Genomic DNA, 21547 nt, shown 5'->3' with positions numbered 1-21547 from the left:
TTTGGTTGGTTTTAAAACTAATTCAACCCGTGATTACCTGAAAACTGAACAAAATCATACGGTTTGGTTTAATTTTACATTTTGGTTCGGTTTCTGAATACTCTAGTTCTTTATCGTAAACAATAATATAACATAAAACGACGTGGTTCACACTTTTTATTGTTAAAAAATAAATTACTTTGTCCATTTATTTTAAAATAAATACACACGCAGTATATAGGGAACCGAGAGAATGCGACTGACATACGGTTGACATGTGTAGTTCCACATCAACGTTTTTAATAACAATAATAATAATAAATACTAAAATTATCAAACTTTGAAAAATAATTTGATAAGTAGAAAACCAAAATCGCAAAGAAACAAACATATATTACCAAAATTGCAATTTTCCTTTAACTTCTTAAATTCCTTTTAAGAAAGTATATATTATAACATGGACACGAGCAGAGTTTTCTCTATTGGACTCTTCGTCTTTGCTCTTCAATCTTCATGTAAAGCAGTCCTCGTCTAATTCTCTGCATAATAATTTCCAAGCTCATCCATTTACCAAAGATCAAGGGGCAAAGTGTACACAACTTGTTCTGCTTATTGACTTAACAGGATTTGAGATTTAGATGAGCAAAAGTTAATAATGTTTCTAATCTACCTGCATATGGGATGTAAAAATTATAATCAAGAACTCAAATTACGAAATCTTGTTTTTCTCGCTAATGTTCGCCTTACAGATTAGACTTCAAAATGACTCTAATAGATTCTATCCAACATTTGTAGTAAGATGATAAGCTGTACGAACATGACACTTAGATTTATGTCCTAAAAACAGCATGATTTAGGAAAAAGATAAATCGAGAAGCGAAATAGCAATACCTCCTTTGCATCTCTAATGCGAAGGAGATCTAATCTTTCCGATGTCCTTCGATCAGTTAATTGCACCAGCTGCATTTGAGCAACGTGTCATTTAACAAGCTATGAGATTTAGTCTTGACTATGAATGAGAATGCATAGTAACGAAAAGCATACCCAGAAACTGAAGCACTCCGGATCCTTTGTTGAAGGCATTGATGCTTCGATTTTCAAAAGCTCTGCACTCCTTGTTCTATCTGCAAGCAAACACTTTATCACAAACAAGCACACTTGGGAAGAACTAGCAAAGGAAAAAATATTGTGAATTAAAAGAATGAAGGTTACACCTTCTTGTGACTCTTCTTGCATCTCTTTTAACCACTGGCGAGCGTATACTGCTGCTTTATTTGTCATCTCCAGTAACTGCAATAAATGAGATATTAATCCATGAAAATTACTGCGAAAATTTTAAAGATTTGGAGAACCTTATGCTTTATGCATGGCAACACAGGATGTAAAATTTCTAACTGCAAGGTGACTGATTTTGATAGTTGCAGAAAAAGGATATAACATCTAAAGTATTGTGAAACGTTCATTGAACATTTTAACCAACCCTGGTGTGTCCATTTATATTACTACTCCGACTGCAGGTTTCTATTATACTTTGGCAGGATGATAATAAGACAGATGCTTGGAAAATGAAGCACCGGAGTGCACCTACAAAATCACTAAGCTTTGCGTTTAAGATAAATATGTGAAATCGATCTGGACTTCAAAATAACTTGAGTGAAGTCCTAGTCAAACTCTAATAGAGCAACCACAATCCTAGTAAGTCATATGCATACCTCCTCCTACCTCAATAATGTTAGAGTAGATGTCCTATAAGCCAACAGTTGGCCAAAGAATATATCGACTCAATTGTAATTAACAGTTTTTATTTTAATATAATTTACATTTCATGGTTTACGTTTTCCTTTATCAGTATACCCATGCAATTAACATAGATAAACACCTTAATTATACTTTAATACAAATGAATCGTATTTCGATCTTGAAACTCATTTGTAAACACTATATATTCTAAATTCGTTCCTAGTCGATTCAACCGCTTAAAAGAAGGATAAAGACCGCTTGAGCTTGAGAATAGCATCTGTGATGTTGTGTACCGTGTTTCATAGTAAGGGCATAGAGATGTCCAATCATGCAGATGAGTAATCATATGATGATTGTAACGAACAACCCTCTCTCGGACTTTCCAAGTGGTTATCATTCATCGAGAGGAAAAGTCTGTGGTTATGATTGTACATAATTGATTCTTACGACCCGGGACAACACTGAGTCTCTTCATACAAGGATTGTACTTTAATTTTTTTATCAACTCCGTGAGGGTCACAAGGTGGTGAGATTGGGTGCAATTGCGACATATGTAGGAGACAATGCATTGTAGTCTGGAAATCACTGCTCACCTACGGGTGTGGATATCCTATGTAATCTAACGAAATAGTGGTGCATGAAATATCTCTTGCCATAGTGTAAAATGTACATTAAGGACAAGGGTTCTCTAGTTGTGCATGTGATGACACTATGAATATTTCGTGAATGTATCATATGGCTATTGAATCTAATATGCTACCTTCGATGAACCAATTGTTGCATAATCGATCGGGATATATGAGATGAGGGGACAATACTATACGTTAATCATAATAGGTTCTTGCAGGTACTATCAAGATACCTAGGGAATCATGGGGTGATGCTACTAGACGATCTTACCATGATTCGACGGGTTTATTCGAAAAATGATTTCTGAAATTCTCATGATCAAAATTGGTGTATGGAATATGACAAATTAGGGTAAGCTCAAATAAAGGAAAATGTTCAGAATCACAAAGAACACACGGCTAGCCGTATCCTTAAACCATTAAGGGTCACACAAGCACTGGATCATTTGTTCCCGTTGAGAGAATAAATTCAAAGAGTTGAATTTATATAAAATTATGAGATAATAAATTCAAGGAATTGAATTTATGATAATTAAAATTTAGAAAGAATAAATTCAAGAAGTTGATTTATAAAAAAATTAGGATTTAAATTATTAAAATCAAAGGTTGATTTTATTAAAGATTAAATTATATTTAGTGGGAAGTATGTGCCATGAGTTTGTATGAGTACAAGTCCAACATGCAAAATAATTAAACTTCTTAATGGACTTTAATTGTAGAACCCGTAATTAGACTACGTATAAGCCATGCATAATTCTAGTATTTTAAATTAAATTGACTTCATTGCATGAATATTTAAATGCTTTCTTTGAAGTTAATTATTTTATTCAGTAGTGTAAATTTTATTCTTTTCAGTTCTTTAGGTGAGGTCGGACCGTAGTTGGAGTAAATAGATAAAATCTATTTGTAGGAAAACATTTTTCTAAAATTTATTTAAGATAAATAATAAGTAAATTAATTGTAAAAGAAGGTTTAAGGAATTATTTAAATAAGTGGAGATAAGTAGTAAATATAGTTCCATAAGTAGTTCCTTAACTCTTTTAAATATTTAATGAGTAGATAAAACACTAAAGAAGAAAAAAATACAATATTCATGAAATATTTTCCCTCCTCTTTTATTAAATTTTCGGCCCTCTAATTTAAATTAAAATTTGTTAACAACTCAATTCCATTGATCCCTTCCTTACCCATTTTTGGGAGATAAATTCCTCACCATGTTTAATCCACATTTAATTGATAACTAAGCAATATTCCATCTCATTTGATTGATAGGAAAATCGGCCCTCTCTCATTTTTAAAAGATTTAATTGTGATTGTCAACTCATTCTTTAATTATTCCCCTTAAATTTTTCTAGATAGATATCCTCCCCATCTTTGAAATCACTAGCAAGATTTAATTAAACCATTTCTCCCTTTGCATCTAGACCTTAAAATCGTCCCTATGCACCTCTAGAATCCTCAAGAAAAATCTTTGATATCATTCCATTTCCTTATCACTCAAACTAGTAGATAGAAAGAATATTTCCCTTCCCTTTTATCTTGTATCTTCCCATTTAATTTCCTAGACTCCCTCCCACTCCATAATCTCGAAAATATCAGTCTCCTTCAGCACTAAAAATCGTGAGAGGCTAGGGTAAAATTGAGGAAGAAAAACAAGAAAGAAAACAAGAGAAGCGCTCCGTCTCCTCCGCGCCGTATCGTCTATTCTTTTCGTTTTTCTTTCAAACGAAAACCAAGGCATGTCTTTATTTCTTTCAAACCTCAATCAAGCCATAGTAGTATTTTTAACACACATCAAACTCATGAATTTGCTGCATGAAAACCGAAATTTGTTCAACCCATTTTTGAAAATAGTGTGTACAGAATTTTCTGTGTTCCCTTGTGCTTCACGTTTTCTGTGGTGTTGATGATTCAGGTGGTTGGCTCGACTCCAGGGGCTCGAGACTGCGTATAGACACGTACTAGGGTGTGTCAAGACCATGTTGTTCCATTCTTCCAGTCCCATACATGCTGGAAACTCACATGTGACAGCAACACCCCAAGCATGCACCTTCTCCATTCGATTTTTTTGTTTGCTGTCAAAAAGGGTGACGTTCTGCTTGTGGCTGCCCTAGGGGCTATAGCCATGGTTAGAACATCTCCTTGTTATGTCTAAGACGTGACCAAGTCGTCCTTTCAAGGCTTGGTCCATGGTTGCATCGGTTTTTAAACCCAAAGCAAGAACAGCCCCTTCGCCCCTTTTTAATTCTGCATGTGTCCCTCGGTTTTTGATGGTGTGGTGTGAATCTTGGTTGGCCTATGGCCCTTAGCCACGGTTCATACCCTACCACTGGATGTCTAAATCGTGCCATGGTCAATAAAATGGCCACTGGAACGACAAGAGACAACGAACGAAGCGAAACCCCCCAAGCGCGCAGATTTCATTCTCGGCTAGGAGCGTGGCCGTGTTTCTGGTATGGTTCGGATTGTGGCTGGCCTAGGGCCCTTAGCCATGGTTCAAATCATTCCTTGGGATGTTGTTGAGAGGCTATGATCGGTGGTTCAAGCCCCAATGGCCAAAAGTCTCGCAAACGACGCGATGCAAGCGAAGTTGCTGCTGCTGGAATTTGACAGCAACTTGCTGTGACGGTTTGGAGACTCGTTTGAGTTCTTGGTTGGCTTTTAGCCTATGGCCTTGAAATGGACAGTGCCGCGTCGATTTAGGAAGGTCATGTTTTTGACCGTTCGTGATTCGGATCATTTTTGAGGTCGTACGAGAATTTACGGTGCGATGTGCCAAATTGACTCTCGAAAGAGCGTTTCATGTTTTGGCCTCCATTTCACCTAGATTTCGACCCTCATCATTTTAGGAGCATTAGTTTATAATTCTAAGCGTATTTTAAATCATGACTATACGTCGGTTCAGTGTTGGTTCGGGTTGGTTCGGAGTCATGATTAAATACGAAGTCGTTAGACGTAATTGTCGCATTTTCAAACTTAATTGCATGGTTTGGTCAAGTAAAAGCTATTGCATATTTAGGTTGCAGCGAGCCTGAGAGCGATCCAATCCAGTTGGTAAAATATACAGGATATTTTCATTATGCCATTTAATTTTATTACATGCATAAAAATAGAAAATACTTATTTTGGAGATTTATGCGATATTGCTTGTGGTCAATTCACTATTATGGGAGCATTATTTTACCCGGTCGCCAGTGACCGATCAGTTCAGTTTGGTACCACCCGGTCGCCAGTGACCAGTCAGTTCAGTTTGATACTCCCCCGGTCGCCAGTTACCGATCAGTTCAGTTCAGTGCAGGGGCCACTTGCGTCGACCATAATCTCACCAGAAAATTATTATACTTTATTTCAGTACAGGGCTCCAAGTAGCAAACATTTTACTATGAGTTTTCAGTTCAGTTATGCACGTATTAAATTGCTCAGTACAAGTTATTTTCAGAATGCCTCATGACATGATATTTCATCCATGCAAATTATATTTTTCTCGTTACCTACGATATATGCATGTTGAGTCTTTAGGCTCACTAGACTTGATTGTTGTAGGTACCGATGAGGTCAGGGCCGAGGGCGGGGACCAGTGAGCCAGCTTAGGTCGGCAGTAGTGGCACCCGAGGACCTCAGTTCAGCATTTATTATTTTATTCCTCAAACAATTTTTATCAGTTGTTGGATATTCTTAAATTGTTATTTCGCAAACAAATATTTTCTTCCGCTGCCATTTTGAATATCAAACTTTGTTTATCGGTTTAATTATGAATGAGGCATTTTAATTAAAAAAAAGAAGAAGAAAATTTTTAATTTTCCGCAAATTTTCAAGCACGGATTTTCGGGCTTTCACATTAATATTATAATTAATTAAACTAGTTGGACTAATCAACTTAATTCACTAAGCTCATTAACTTTAATTAAGGAACCACTGAACCATAATTAAGGAAATTAGGTTAAGATTCATAATTAAGTGAGAAGGCCACAAACCTTAGCCCCCACTTGAGCAAATTTTGAAATTCTCTCCTAAAAGCTCTCCAAAATTTTCGGCCACCTTCAACTGGTTATGGTTTGAGCCATCTTTCGTTCTTCGCTCTCAACGTTAAAATACTTCTAAATTTCTAGTGCAATTTAGAAAAGGAACAAACGATCCAGTCATGGACCAGATTAGGAATTAGGAGGAATGAAGAAATGAGTTCAAAAAGATTGTTCGTAACGAATACTACAAGAGCTATATCCGCTAATCCCGGATTAGTTGGTGACAAGTGATTAAATCACCAAAGGTATCTTCAAAAACGTCCTATGAATGTTTTTATTGTTTAAACCATATGAGTGTCCAAAGACATTATTTGAGTGTCAAATAAAAAAATTTAAAACTTCTGTTGCGTTATAGATACGAGAAAACCGATTACTCCAACAATGGTATCAGAGACGGGTTTTCTTTATCGTATAGTTTAATTTATGTTAAGTAATTTATTTCTAACCACACAAAAAAAAAATTCAGAAAATTGATGCACACTTAAAATTTTGATTTTAAATAGAAAACCAAAAAAAAAAGTTCGAACTGCCTGGATTTGGTCCAGACGGACCGTGGGCGCAGGGCCACGCATGGCCTGCACACCGCATGCGCGCACCTGTGCATGCAAGGCGTCGTGTCTGCCAGCAGCGGGGGTGGGTGCCTGGGAACGTCTCGGGCATCGTCTGATCGGGCAGCAGGTGGGTAACGCGACCAACTGCCCGGGAACATCTCGGGCACCATGTTGGTTCATGAGTTTGAATTGTTCGGGCCTAGTGTGCGATTTTCGGATTTTACAAAATTTTGGATAAAATTGATATTTTATGAAAAATTGTTCAATTTTTCCTTAAATAAAATTTTGGTAAATTAATAATTTTCTTGTAAAATAAATAATTAGAACGTGATTTTAATTATTTATGGTAAAACTAAGTTTTACAAGAAATCAAATTTGTGGACAGTAGGATCTCACAAGCGAAACCAAGTTCTCTTTGTCTTTTCTGCAAAACCTTATGGCTGAAGCATATAGATTTCTTGTTCAAGATCTCCATGAAGAAATGTAGTTTTCACACCTAGTTCTTCTAGATGTAGGTCAAACACTGCACACAATACCAATATTACTCTGACTGTTGTAAGCCGAATCACAGGAGAAAATATCTCATAAGGTCAATGCCTTCTTTCTGAGCATACCCTTTTACTACCAATCTAGCATGATACTGATCCACTTGGTTATTGCCATCACGCTTGATCTTATATGCTCATCCGTTATCAATGACTCTCATCCCTTGTGATAGTATAACAAGATCCCGAGTTTTATTCTTATCTAATGCCTCCAACTCTACTTGCATTGCTATCATCCACAAGGATACATCTGAGATGTGAGTAGCCTTGTGGAAACTCGATGGCTCACCATCCTCTGATAATATTTCAGTGACATAATCTGGAAGCCAACCTGGTAGTCTTATGTCTCGAATTGACTGCCTCACACTGGAAACCTCACATTCAACACGTTCTTGTTCTTCGTGCTCTAGTACTGCTTCACATAAATTTGAAAGTCTTCCGTCTTATTTTCCACTTGAAATATAGTAGTTTCTGAATTTGGCATGCCTTTGTCTCCCTTTACTTTATCTTCCTCGAAGATAACATCCCCGCTGATGACAAGCTTGTGAACAGTATGATCCCACAAGCGAAACCCCTTTACTCCATCAGCATAACCCAAGAAGATACATTTTCTGGATCGAATCCAACTTCGATCTTTCTTGATCATTGTACAGAACGTACATAGAACTTCCAAATGTATGCAAATGAGAATAATCAGTCGGCTTACCAGTCCACGTCTCTATAAAACAAGCAGTTTTAAATGCTACCGCACAAAACGACTCATCTAGACCCGCAGTCTTCAACATAACTCTTGTTCTGTCTAACAAGATTCTATTCATCCGCTCTGCCACTCCATTCCGTTGAGGTGTGTAAGCCGTCGTGAATTGTCTTTTGATGCCCTCATGTTGACAAAATGAATCAAATCCTTTACTTGTATATTCTCCTCCATTGTCAGTCTTCAAACACTTGATTTTCTTTTCAAAATCAAGTTCAACCTGCGCTTTGAAATCTTTGAAGATTTGGAAAACATCTAATTTTTTCTTGATTCGATACACCCAACATCTCCTAGATAAATATCAATAAACAAGACAAAGTACCCCGCTCCTCCTAGGGATACAACCGGTGCTTGCCAAACATCCAAATGAATCAGCACCACTATGATTTTGCTTCAGGCAGTAGACGTGCCAAACTTTAATCTGTATTGTTTACTGGTAACATAATGCTCACAAAAAGGTAATGACACTTTTGTAAGTCCCGACAGCAACTTCCAATCTGAGAGAAATTTCAACCCTTGTGCCTGAGCTTTCTATGCATGATATCGTTAATTCTTCTCCGGAACCAATTGATACAACAGCTAGTTCCGCCTCTTTGTGTAGTCCTCCCAAAAGTACATACAGATTTGCAGCAACATTTTTCGTCTTCATAACCACAAGTGTAAACTTCACAATTTTCATGATCATGTTCTCGATACGGGTTTTGCACCCGATATCATCCAATACGCCCCAATGACAAAACATTTTTTCTCAGTCCCTTCAAATGTCGTACCTCCTGTATGGTGCGAATAGTGCCATCAAAATTTTTTATTTTTTGATAGTACCGACCCCAGCGATTTCCAAGGCATGACCATTTCCCAGGAATACAGATCTTCTTAAAATTGGTTCATAATGATCAAACCATTCTCTCCAAGACATCATGTGCCACGTCACTCCTGAATCCATAATTCATGTGTCACAAAATTTGTGTCTGTCTTCTACAACTGTTGTCGCTTCGTTAAATAATATTTCACCACCACCTGAAGTACTGACCATATTTCCTTGAGAACTCTTCTCGATACTCGTACACTCTTTCTTGAAGTGCCCTTTACCGCCACATTTAAAGTAGCAAATATTTTTCTTCTTACTTCTCGAATTTGATCTACCTCATCTTGGCTCTCATTGAAGTCACGGTCCATAAATCTTCCTTTTACTATCGGTAAAGTCTCTGCCTGCTTCAAAGTTACCAACCCATCTTCCTTATTCTTGCGTCGACTTTCTTTTCCGAGAACCGCAGTTAAGACATCATCGAATTTTAGAGAACCCATAAGAATATTGTTGGTTAAGTTGATCATAAGAATCTGGTAGACTTTGAAGTAGAAGCTCCGCACGTTCATTTTCCTCTATTTTATGCCCCATAGAAGTGAGTTGGGCAAATAGAATATTTAGTGTGCTAATATTGTCGGTCATCGATAAGGATTCCGACCTTCTTTTTAGGAAAATCATGTTGTGCAGTAACTTAACCTCGTACATCTTTGTCAGAATATCCCAAATAATTTTTGTTGTTTTTATCTCAGATATATTTGACAGTTCTTCGTCTGCTATAGCCAAGTGTAAATTAACAACAACATTATCATACATCTCATTTCGCTTTCCATCGTCCATCATTTCCAATGGTATATATCCAATAGACACCAAACAATTCTCGTTTCTTAAAACTGCTTGTTTCTTTATTTCCACAGCATAAAATTGCTTCCATTAAACTTTGTTATCTCGTACTTGCCCGCCATTATGTCTACAAAAATTTAGTAGACTGGACAAAATAATACCACCTTAATAAAAAATCTCAAAAAAACTTTTCTGATGTGGAAAATCAGTCTAGGCTCCAACCATAGAGCATACTCAAAATTTTAAAAAACATTAAACCAAGGCTTTGATAATACTTGTTGGTCCCACGTGCGAAAACTTGAGATAATAATATGAAAATAAAGTATAAAACTGGACACAAAAATTTACATGGAAAACCTCTAAAAATTATTAAGGTAAAACCATGGACAAGATGGAAAAAATTTCACTATAATATTTTATGATGTACAACCACTCATTGTGTTTTCAAAGAGAACACACACTCTTAATATAGGAGAACGAACACCTCATAAATATTATAGAACTAAGCAGTCAAATGATATAAGATGAGAGAAAGAACTTGATGAAGGGATATTTGAATTTATGAAGGAATGATGCAATTCCTCGTCTGGTCGCAAGAACCTTCCGCACATTTTCATTATCTGAATCAATATGCCAATTTCGCTTTTCCGCTGCAATAGATGACCCAACTTTTCCTTACAATTAATGCATGTCTACCTCTACCGACATACTTTAGACCATTTCCCCTTGACCTCACCAGGAAACTGCTTTTGTTACAGCCACTAGAAAACTTCATATTCTCATTCGAAATATTATTAACAACAACAAACGAGCCTTGGGGTCGGCATAATAAATCTATAAAAGTTTGTAATTCTAATATATCTATTCATCAGAGCAAAGTATGGCCTTTAACATACACCTTTTTCTCTCGAAACTTTATGCACTCATACATCTCTTTTTTCTATTAATCAAACTTGAAGTAAGAACACTCTATTCATAGCCATAATTGTGTATTGCAAGCATCATTGTACACTATGCCACTATCAAGAAGTCTCATCTTCCTAGTCATCTGTGTCACATTCCCACTTCGCAATCATGTCTTATAAGTCGATAACATCCTATGATCCTCAAAAATTTCAATATAAACATTTGTTAATCAGTCTTATTCACAAAGGAAAATTGAATCACCACTACTTCATGATTGAAGCTTAATGTATTATATTCTTTTAACTAATAAATAAATGATCACAGAGACATCCATGAGATTTTTTCACTTCAGATATTATTAATAAGGCTTCAGAAAAGCCTAGAAATCTGTTCACTGATCATTATAAGCAATCATATAGTGTCTGTACTTACATCTTCTTTCTCTTTAGTACCTTCTTGTGGGCAAATATCCTGCAACCATTCAACTTCAGCAATGCGATACCTTCACGTCAATCATAATGTGAAGAAAATTATTAATTGATGAAGTTCGTGAGCACAGAATGAGAGTCATGTAAACATCTATCATCAAGACACTAGATACTAACTTAAAACCTACCCATCTTGATCCCAATGTCTAATAATCCGACACCTTCGGCGACTTTCAACCTGCATCAAATAGCCAGTCAAACTAATCAAGAATTAAGGTTTTGTTAAAGACGACCAAAAAAAAAACATTGTTTGACAGAAGCAATTTTTTTTATTTAATGGGGTGATATTAATATTTACTAATGTTGTATACATATGCAATTCAGAAGTTCGTATTTTATTCAGAAGTTCGTATTTTAATTCGAATGCTCATATTAGAAATGGCAATACAGCTTACAAGAGATTGATGTTCTTCCATGCAGAGCATAAAACCAAAACCCCAGTTACTTTTTGTCCTAGATAAATTGTAGTATTTTTATAGTTGGACCAAATCAAATATTATTCATGGATTCAGTTCCAAACAACATTTGTAGCGGTCAGAAGAGTGTCCAAAATGGTTTTGACTCTAAACAATTGGGAGAAAAATAAGTAATTATCTTGTTTGGAGAACTGCCCAATTTTGAGGAAAACTGTGCTCTTTTTCATTAGTTTCTAATGCCGAATTAATACGAGGGACCAAAGGTGTAGAAATGATAAAAAAAAAAGGGATCATTTTGGAACATTGCAAATAAAATGGACGAAAATGGTTTTAGGCTCAAACATAATTACATTAGTAATTACCTCCTACAATTGGGAAAAATTGTTTTATCAAATTAGGTAATTTAATATAATTATATTTGGATTAAAATCAGAACCTGAGCCACTCATTTTGTATTTCAGTGCAATGTTGATTTCGTTAAATGGAGGAGCAAAATAGAGATATCACAAACTACATTGATTTTTTTTTATTAATTATTCGATTTGGTTGAGGTGTTTTATTGAATTATTTATCTAACTTTGATGAGTTATATTATTAAATGAAGAGTTCATTTGATTTAATCCATTCATAATTAAACCCATGGAACCAAAAGTTGGTTTTTCTGCTGTGTAAATTTCATGGAGCAGGAAACTCCAACAATAGAATAGATAAAAAAAATCAGAGTGAAACAGTCAGATTAAGTGAAATTAGATGACAGAATGAATATAAACATTCTAACTCCAAGCAAAAAGATCATTATAGCATAATCGCGTCATGTTCAACTACTTTTTACCTCTAAAAAGAAACGACCATCCGGAAGTGCCTCACAACTGCATGAATAACAAACATAATCATCATCTATGCGCTAGCATGGAAATAAAAGTATCCAATGACAAAATACAACTTATTTAGTTAAAGCAATGATCAAATAAGTTACAAGAGAGAACCTACTCTGTTATCTCCACCTCACATGCATGATCAGCTATTGAACCTGGAATCGAATCATTTATAACCTACATCATGAAAAAGAATGCGACATGTCGGAACATCAAGAAGTTATAAAACCACTAATATTGTAAGATAAAAACAAGAGCAAACTATAGCACTATTAAGTTACCATTCCCATGCGGCGATTTCCTTCCATTATCCTCCTCACCTGCTCCAACGCATACAGAACTTAAATCTCAACAACAAGGAACAAGATGAAAATTACTCAAGTGGGAAATATTCAACAAGTGGACAGAACAACTAAACGACAATTCTTTATGCTGATAAATATGATTAAATTTCGGAAGAAATTTCAGACATATACCATAGATATATCATATCTTTAACCAGCATCAGGTGTTCTTTTTCTAGCTCTTGGCCCAAGTCATGGTTGAAAGGATTTGATTGGGGAAAAGACTTTATGCATGGACCAATGCTGGTTATATTCATATATTCATCACAAATATTGATGCAAGAGTATTTTTTTTTTTTTTTGATAGGAAACATAATTTTATTGATAATAATAAGTTCATATTACAGTAAGCGGACTAGTGGTCCACTAATCGAATCTACTAAAACTTCTAGCAGTACACATAATACCAATCTTTCAAAATATCAGAAATAGATAATCCATGAAAGCTTTTATCCAGTCGAATCCAATTCGCTGTGGTGAATTTTATTTTTCCCCAAAAATCTTCTATGGTTTCCTCAAGATCTTGGAAGATTCTCCTGTTTCTCTCCAACCAAACCTGCCAAGTAATTCCATGAATCACCATTTTCCAGAAAATTCTCCCCTTTTTCCCAAGCAATCGACCCAAATCAGTATGAAACAAGTCTTGCGTTGTCTTCGGTAAAGCCCAAACCAACTTCAATTCTTTTAAAGCCCTTGCCCACAAAGCATAAGTGAATCTGCAATGAACGAACAGATGATCTTGTGTTTCCTCATGCTTATGGCACAACACACACCAACTTGGTGAAAGTGACCAAGTAGGTAATCTCTTTTGCATGACCTCGGCTGTCGGTAATTTCGAAAGGATAGCTGTCCAAGAGAATATCTGAATTTTCGAAGGAATTTTTATTTTCCAAATGACATTGTAGAACCTGAAACGATTTGAAGCAGTAATATTTTGGAAAAAAGAATGGTAGAAAGATTTGACAGTGAAAATCCCAGAATTATCCTCTTCCCACTTTCTGAAGTCATCGACTCCTACCACCAATCTCACACCCTCCAAGATGCTCAGAAGCGAAGTTAATTGATTGATCTCCTCCTCGCGGAGAGATCTTCGAAAACGGAAATCCCAAGATATAGAATTTGATGAAGAATCAAATGAAGCAAAATGAGAGACTGAGTAATTATGACACGAAGATAGCTGAAATAAAGAATGAAACGACTCCTTCAGAGATGACTCCCCCAACCAAATATCCTCCCAAAACCTTATTCTATTCCCCTCTCGAACCACTAGTTTAGTAAGTCGGTGATAAGTCGGGTATAACGCTGAAATAAACTTCCACGGACATCTAAAAGTCACATTCTTAGCCAACCCCGCATCCCACCCATTGTCTTGTAGCCCATACTTACTCTTGATTATTCTTTTCCATAGCGTATCATTTTCCACATTGAATCTCCACCACCATTTCACCATTAAGGACATGTTTCTCAAGCATAAATTCCCAATGCCCAATCCTCCTTTTTCCTTGGGTCGGCATACTTTTTCCCATCTCACCATATGACAATGTGAATCTCCCTCATTTCCATCCCACAAAAAATTTCTCATGACTTTCTCCATTTCCACCGCCACTCCTTTGGGTATCTTAAAAAGAGACAAGAAATATATCGGCAAAGCAGACAAAACCGAAGCAATCAGAGTCACTCTACCTCATTTTGACTAGAACGCCTTTTTCCAAGTTGACAATTTCCTAGAGACCTTAATCATGATAGGCTCCCAGAATGAAGCCTGCAATGTATTTTACCCCCTAGAGGGACTCTCAAATATTTTATCGGCCAATTTTCCTTTCGGCACCCAATTTCCGAGGCTATATCTTCCTCCTTCACTACCTCGTGGTTTAAACCCAATAAAGCACTCTTGTCCCAATTAATCCTCAATCCTGACATATCACAAAAAGCTTTCAAAATCAGTACCAAAAACCGTATGTGTTCCTCCGTCTTCACAAAGAACAAAGTATCATCCGCAAACTGTATGTGTGAAACCTCAACCTTGTCTCGGCCCACTTCATATCCTCTTATCAAGTTTCTTTCCTTTGCTTTGTCAACCAATCTTCCCAAAACATCGACAACTATATTGAACAGAAAAGGTGATAACGGATCTCCCTGTCTAAGTCCTCGATACGCTTTAAATTTCCCCCTCGGTCTCCCATTGATCATAACAGAAAACGAGACGTTTGACGCACATCCTCTAATCCAACCTCTCCATTTCTCCCCGAAACCCTTTTTTTGTAATACAAAATCCAGGAAATCCCATTCGACATTATCATATGCTTTTTCAAAATCAATCTTCAGCACCCAACCTTTTTTCTTTTTCATCCTACCCTCTTCCACCAACTCATTAGCAATTAAACAACAATCCAAAATCTGGTTCCCCTCGGTAAATGCATTTTGAGTTTCTGAAAGTGTATGTGATAACACTTTTTTCAGCCTTGTAGCCAAAACTTTTGCAATTATCTTGTATAAGCTTGTTGTCAGACTTATGGGTCTAAAATCTTTCACCTTCAACGAGTCATTTTTCTTTGGTATCAAGCATATGTATGATTCATTTGTCAAACCATTTATGACCCCCCCTTCATGAAATTCTGCGAAGACCCTCATTAAGTCGCTCTTCACCGTATCCCAGCATTCTTGGTAAAGAGCCAAAGTATAACCATCAGGCCCGGGTGCTTTGCAATTATCACAATCAAACACCGCCTTCTTAACCTCGTCTACTGAAAAGGGTTGTTCCAACTACTCTCTCATCTCGTCGTTAATGTTTCCCCATACCACTCCTTCAATCCCAAATCTATTCTCTGGTTTTTTGCTGTACAATGCTGTGAAATGCGCACATTCAAAGGACCACGCGAAGATTGAGTTATCAAAGAACTGTTAATGAATCCCCCTTCTAATCCCACCACTTTGATTTTAGCAGCTGCCAAATCCCTTAGGAAAATAGTATCTTGACTAATATCCACCAATCCTCCACACATATCCCCCACGATTTGGAGCATTTCCCTCGTCCACATATCCCATGGTAAACCCACAATCCTGATCCAACTGTTACAGCATTCGTAGACTTCCTCTGTGGTATTGGTATCACTCCTTCCTTGTTGAAAAGACAAGGAAATACCCTTATCCAAAAAGCACTTTCCAATTCGCAAGTAAAAATCGAAGTCTTCTCTCCTAGTTGGCCACCACAGTGCCTGATTTGCCTTGAACGGGAAAATCTCAATCTTCGTATCAACCGCCTTACCAAGTGTTGATTTTACCATTTCCCAAGAAGTATTAACGCATTCCTTCGTGACAATCAGTGCTTTGTTCCAATCTTTATTCACGCACTGTCTAAATTCTTTATGTGCGTCGATCTGCTCTGATCCATTATGCCTTGGATTTGTCTTATCACTGAGCACAGGTTGACGAGATTGTTGTTTACCCTTCATATAATTTGCTCCTTCCTTTATGCCGCTATTCAGAATTTTCCCGACAAAGAACACCAGAGATTTCCAGCCTTTCTCATATATTCCACTTGGAATTATAATTCTCTGCTTCTTACCGGACCGCTCAGTTTTGGAAACTTCAAGATATCTTCCTCGTGTGTTGACAAACTTTTGCACTGATATAACTACTTCCCCCCTTCTGATTCTGTTGAACGTAATCTGCGATTTGGGGTTGGTAATATGTTCGCCCATAATTTTCCTCAACCAGTAGGCACTTTCCCGACCAATTTCCAGCGTGTAACTCGCATTCCGAGTTCTTTCCGTGACGCAAATAGATTCTCCCCTCTTACCCAGTGAAATTAGAAAAAGTTTTTGTTCTATTTTGACCTCTAAAGCCCTCGCATTACGGTAAAGTTCTCTCATCATCGTTTCGACGGAAAGTAGAATGATTGGGTATATGATAAGGAAGAAAACCGAACACAAATCCACAGACGAGAAGCTTAGCGGAAACGACGACGATGAAAAATCGCCGTCGGCCACCGGCCGTCGCCGGTGAGTGGGAAACAATTTGATCTCCAATGGCTCAGTAGGTGAAGGTGCTGGTTGGAAGAAGGGAGGAACAGGTTGTTTGGACGTTAGGGAGGAGAGGGAGCATTTTCAAATTTTTTTCTCTCTAAAAACGTCACCTGTTTACGAAAGATATCTCCTCTTCCTATGCAAGAGTATAAATTGATAAGGGATGAATTTGAAGTACAACTTGCTCAAAATCATCCTAACATTTAAACTGTATAAATCATGGATTTTGAAATTCTTCAAATCAAATACAACTTAAAGTCAGTTCTCTTAATGAGAATACATACTCCATGAAAGTAGATGGTTTGCATGTATCAGAAAAAAAAACCCCTATGTGAAACTGGTAGACATGATGCTCTTTGGATGCAGCACCAGGGTTTCTTAGTTCAAACCCCACTCATTTACCATATTGGAACACACGGACGTTTAATTGATGGGAAGCTACAAGACTGGAACTGAGTTTTAAGGTCCTTTACCTATGTCTAACACCAGACTAAATAGTTGCTTCATTCAAATGTTTAAGCTCATCGAGAACGCAAATCTATCCAACACATCCAGGGCTTCAACAATAATTGTCAAGTAAGTTATCACCAAATAGTTAGATCAACTCACCATAAGTCTATAGCGAGGTTCAAATATGTTAAGCTGAAACTTCTGACATGGCAAGATAACATCCATGACAAAAAGAGGCAACAAATCAACAGCAAGTTTTGTCAGACTCTCATGCTCCAACTTCCTTTCTCCATATTCCTCTGGAAAGTTTCTCTCGATGATATTTTTCAATGTAACGCTGGAAAAAAGCCAAAAAACATCAACTTCAGCTGTCATACGATATAGGAATCCCTTCTGTTTCATGTTGATAATAAGCCAAGGAGAGTGAAGCTTTCTTTGACACATATTTACAACAAACATCTTGATGGCACACAAAACTACATCTAACACCGAGAAAATCACTAGCATACTTAACAGTTCAAAATTTACTAGAATAATTTTCACTCCTGGTGCCCAACGAAGTTAAGAAATATCTATGATTTCTTCTATCATATCAATTTCTGGTCACCATGTTCTGCATAATGTATTATATAATTTTGAGCATATCATATGATATTTCAGCTTTGCAAAGGTTACCTGATTGCGCATGTAACAGGACTAATTAACAGAACTGTACGACACAGGGGGCAACGGTTGCCTGAAATTTATATCAAAAAGACGAAGTAAATGGATCTTAATAGGAGACATTACAAAATCAATGGTAGCAAGTATAGAGAGTAAAGAACACCTCTGTCCGTGGTCTGAAACAGGCATGAGCGGCAAAAGGAATGACCACATGGAGTTGTAACAGGTTCATAAAGTAACTTCAAACACAGCGTGCAATCATAATCATCTGTACGCTGTGGTTTTATATTGCTTCTCCTCATAGATATATCTGGTATTGATTTTTGCAGTTTCAGAAGAGAATTGCTGCACAAGGAGACCTTTCATTGGTAACACAATTCATACATGAAAATAAAACTGTACCAAGTCCAGCCAATACAAGATTAATGTTGAAGCACAAAAGTATTATGATTATGTTCTTCAATCACCTCTGAGGATCAATTTGAAGGCCTTCAAGAATAACATCGCAAGCCAGCTCATACTTTTCCAACTGCTCAAAACATCAAGGTGAGCATCATGGTTAAAGGCTTTACTTAGCCAAGAAACATAAGTGAAGATGGCATGCATGATACGAAGTACATAAATCATGAAATCAAATAAACAGACAGAAAAAATAACAATAGCACAAATATCAAAACACAAAACTCTGAAATTAAACAATTATTGATGAAATTTAAAATCACCATGAGTTATTTAAGCATAACTGTGATACAAATTATCCTTTACCAGAACCTTTCGGTCATTTTCAACCTTACACAATCAAAGGTTCACAGTATACAGATGCTAAATAGTAATTCAATGAAAAGGCAATCTCACCAGGATTAGAGCATTTGCCTTAAGAATGTATGATGATACAGAATTACTTTGCAAACTCAACAACTTTTCAGCATCCTTCAGGGCAAGCTGCAATCAAGAACAAAATATCGAGGTACTGTAACTTGTCTAAAAGGCGTGGGGAAGGAAAATCAATTATATGGATCCAATAATGGTCAAACCCCTGCATGAGTTATTGGATCCAACCCGCTCAATGGCCTGTATTCAGAAGCAGATGAAGGCCTGTGTTTGAGGAACTGGCTCATCCTGGTGACAATTCACCATTTAAGAAACATGAAACACAAGATGAATATTATGAAACAGCTGCAAAGTCCATTCAACTAGATATCCTGACTAAAAACCAAATGAAAATATACAATAAATCACGTCTAAAATCATACTGACAGAAGATATGTAATGCATCTGTTGCTAAGAACGACAGAGTCACTTGGTTTAATGTTGTTGGCTCTCGTGTAAAAGTCAATTGCCTGCATAAAAACAATTTTTGTCATCGCACCATAAAAAATAAGCATCAATAAACAAAGTTCTGGTACATCTTATTCACAAGAATGTCAAACCGGAATTGTCCAGTTGTAATTTTGAGGTTAATAAATAATAACACAGCACATTTTAAGTTTCTTAATGGAAACAACAATGATTTGCTATCAAATGCTCCAACCAATTTCCTATTCCTTGCTCAGACCATCCATTCCAACAGCCATACCAAAATGTCATGATGAGCCAATACTGAAAATAAATGGCAGCACGTACAGTACTTATTTACAAGCAGCACAGGACAAAAAAATTTTACTCTTACATTTCACAAACAAAATGAACATTTTCATCAGAGTCATATCCATCATTATCTCTAGTAGAAGCTTATATCTACAAAGTTTTATCTTAATATTAAACTGAAACACAAACAAAAACTAATCGAAGAAGGGCCAACGTGAGCCACAGAAAGGAAAACTTGACACATTGGTACCACCTCTCAATCACGCTATTCATAAAACCTCCACACCTTTTCAGCACACTCCCACTTCTCAGATTCACAAAGCACTTCTTGGCATTCCATTCAAACATTTGAACTCATTGATTTCAAAAAAACAAAGGGATGAAAATAAGTGGACCTCTCCGGCCATTCAAAACAGTATTCCGTCATTGACACGTCAATTCCTCTGCCCTAACACTGAGTGGTGATCATTCCACCATGTACATAATTCAGACGTGTCCCATACTGGCACATCGGGATAGAATCCATCGGCCTTAAACCGTAATAAAACCATTATAAAATCCAAGGACATATCAAGAAGTTAGTCAAAGGTGAATTTCGCATAAATTCTAGGACAAATGGCCCTGCTTTAGAGTATCTATCTAGTCGGAAGAGAACATTGAATCCAAAAATACCATACAAAATGATGCTTCAGAAATCCCATTACTTTTGACGATTTTCATTACCGAAGAAAACAACTAATTCTTCCAAGGAACAATATGAATCAAGAACTTTTCGGGTAAACATCGACAACAAAAAGATAAGCAACCTGATCCAATATGTTGTCCCGGAATGCCTTGTTTCCCATCTGCATGAGATGATAGAAAGATCGATATCTCTCCGACGACATAGATGAGAATTCTTCTTCATTCTCCTGCATGTACCATCCAGTTGCATACGTACATAACCACAAATTAAGCTGAAGCAATGCATACTCACACATATTAACGAATCAAAGAACAAAAAAAAAAAAAAAAGAAACGTGCAATCTCACCCATGGATGATCCTGGACATCTTGAACACCTTCCAGGGTAAATCCGGCTGCAGAAGAAGTTGACATTCCCGAAAAAAAAGAAGCCAAAGATCAGAAAAATGAAATTTGACGCTGAGAGGTGGTGACAAGTCGTGGGGTGGGATTGTGTTCGTCCCTGGATTCCACTTGGACCCAATTCGTTTACGTGTTTCTATATAATTCCACAAACAAAAAGTCCACTGTCTACGGGAAATTTAGGGAAAAGGGAGCTTATTTTAAAAAAATGGTCTATTAATCAATTTACATAAATATTTTTTTGTTTTAATTATAAATACACAGTTAAATTTGATTAAAACCCTAACATTCATTCTCATTATTCAGTCGACTTAAATCTCTCTTTCATTTGTCAACGCAAATCTTCCCTACTGTCGACGTAGATCGATTTTTATTCTCGGAAATTTCCTTCCCTCAACGCGACGCAAACTCAATCGAAGAAATGACTAACCAAAATCTAGTAATTTTCACCTTTATTTTATCAGTTTCCTAAGTTATATCTTTTAAAGAGACGGACCATAGTATCAATTATTATATCATACCGCATCAGTGCCATATCAAATCAAATGTCGGAATTTCTTTACCATTTCAAATGGAAATCATAATAGTGCCTTCAAAAATATTTTTTTCAAACATACTTTCAAATATCATTTAACAAATTAAAGGAATAACATATGTCGGTTGAATTTAAAGAAATGTACGTTTTTTTTTTGTGCAAACATGGACAAACTTATAAGAACAAGTATGTCAATTATATATCAAATAGTGCACTTATGAAATGCAAGGTGTATTCTGAACGGTGGAGATCGGATTTGGACGTATAAAACTGTCATGCCCCGAGACTCGGGATTGACACCGGCGTTG

The 21547-nt window shown here is 36.6% G+C and overlaps 1 protein-coding gene across 4 annotated transcripts; it reads right to left on the bottom strand.

Moving 5' to 3' along the window:
* Positions 1-235: 235 nt before the first annotated feature.
* LOC140805723 (uncharacterized) lies at positions 236-20850 on the bottom strand. 4 transcript variants are annotated; one of them, XR_012112315.1, is made up of 19 exons: positions 20651-20850; positions 20426-20530; positions 19286-19372; positions 19067-19151; positions 18888-18974; positions 18500-18561; positions 18196-18377; positions 18045-18105; positions 17529-17706; positions 12832-12870; positions 12666-12727; positions 12508-12544; positions 11388-11437; positions 11204-11273; positions 1194-1269; positions 1024-1103; positions 871-939; positions 348-518; positions 236-317 (listed from the first exon to the last, which is right to left on the bottom strand). XR_012112315.1 is itself a non-coding variant. In XM_073162001.1 (18 exons), the coding sequence occupies exons 1-18, from the start codon at positions 20714-20716 to the stop codon at positions 459-461; spliced, it is 1452 nt and encodes a 483-aa protein (XP_073018102.1). In that variant the 5' UTR covers positions 20717-20850; the 3' UTR covers positions 335-458. The 4 variants fall into 4 exon arrangements, 1 of the variants encoding a protein (XP_073018102.1); XR_012112314.1 differs by having other exon boundaries at positions 238-317; positions 19290-19372; XM_073162001.1 differs by lacking the exon at positions 236-317 and having other exon boundaries at positions 335-518; positions 19290-19372.
* Between the last annotated feature and the right edge of the window lie 697 nt (positions 20851-21547).

Source organism: Primulina eburnea, chromosome 11 (assembly GCF_022965805.1).
Source record: "Primulina eburnea isolate SZY01 chromosome 11, ASM2296580v1, whole genome shotgun sequence".
Lineage (NCBI taxonomy): Eukaryota > Viridiplantae > Streptophyta > Magnoliopsida > Lamiales > Gesneriaceae > Primulina > Primulina eburnea.
This window is presented reverse-complemented; position numbering and strand designations above follow the sequence as displayed.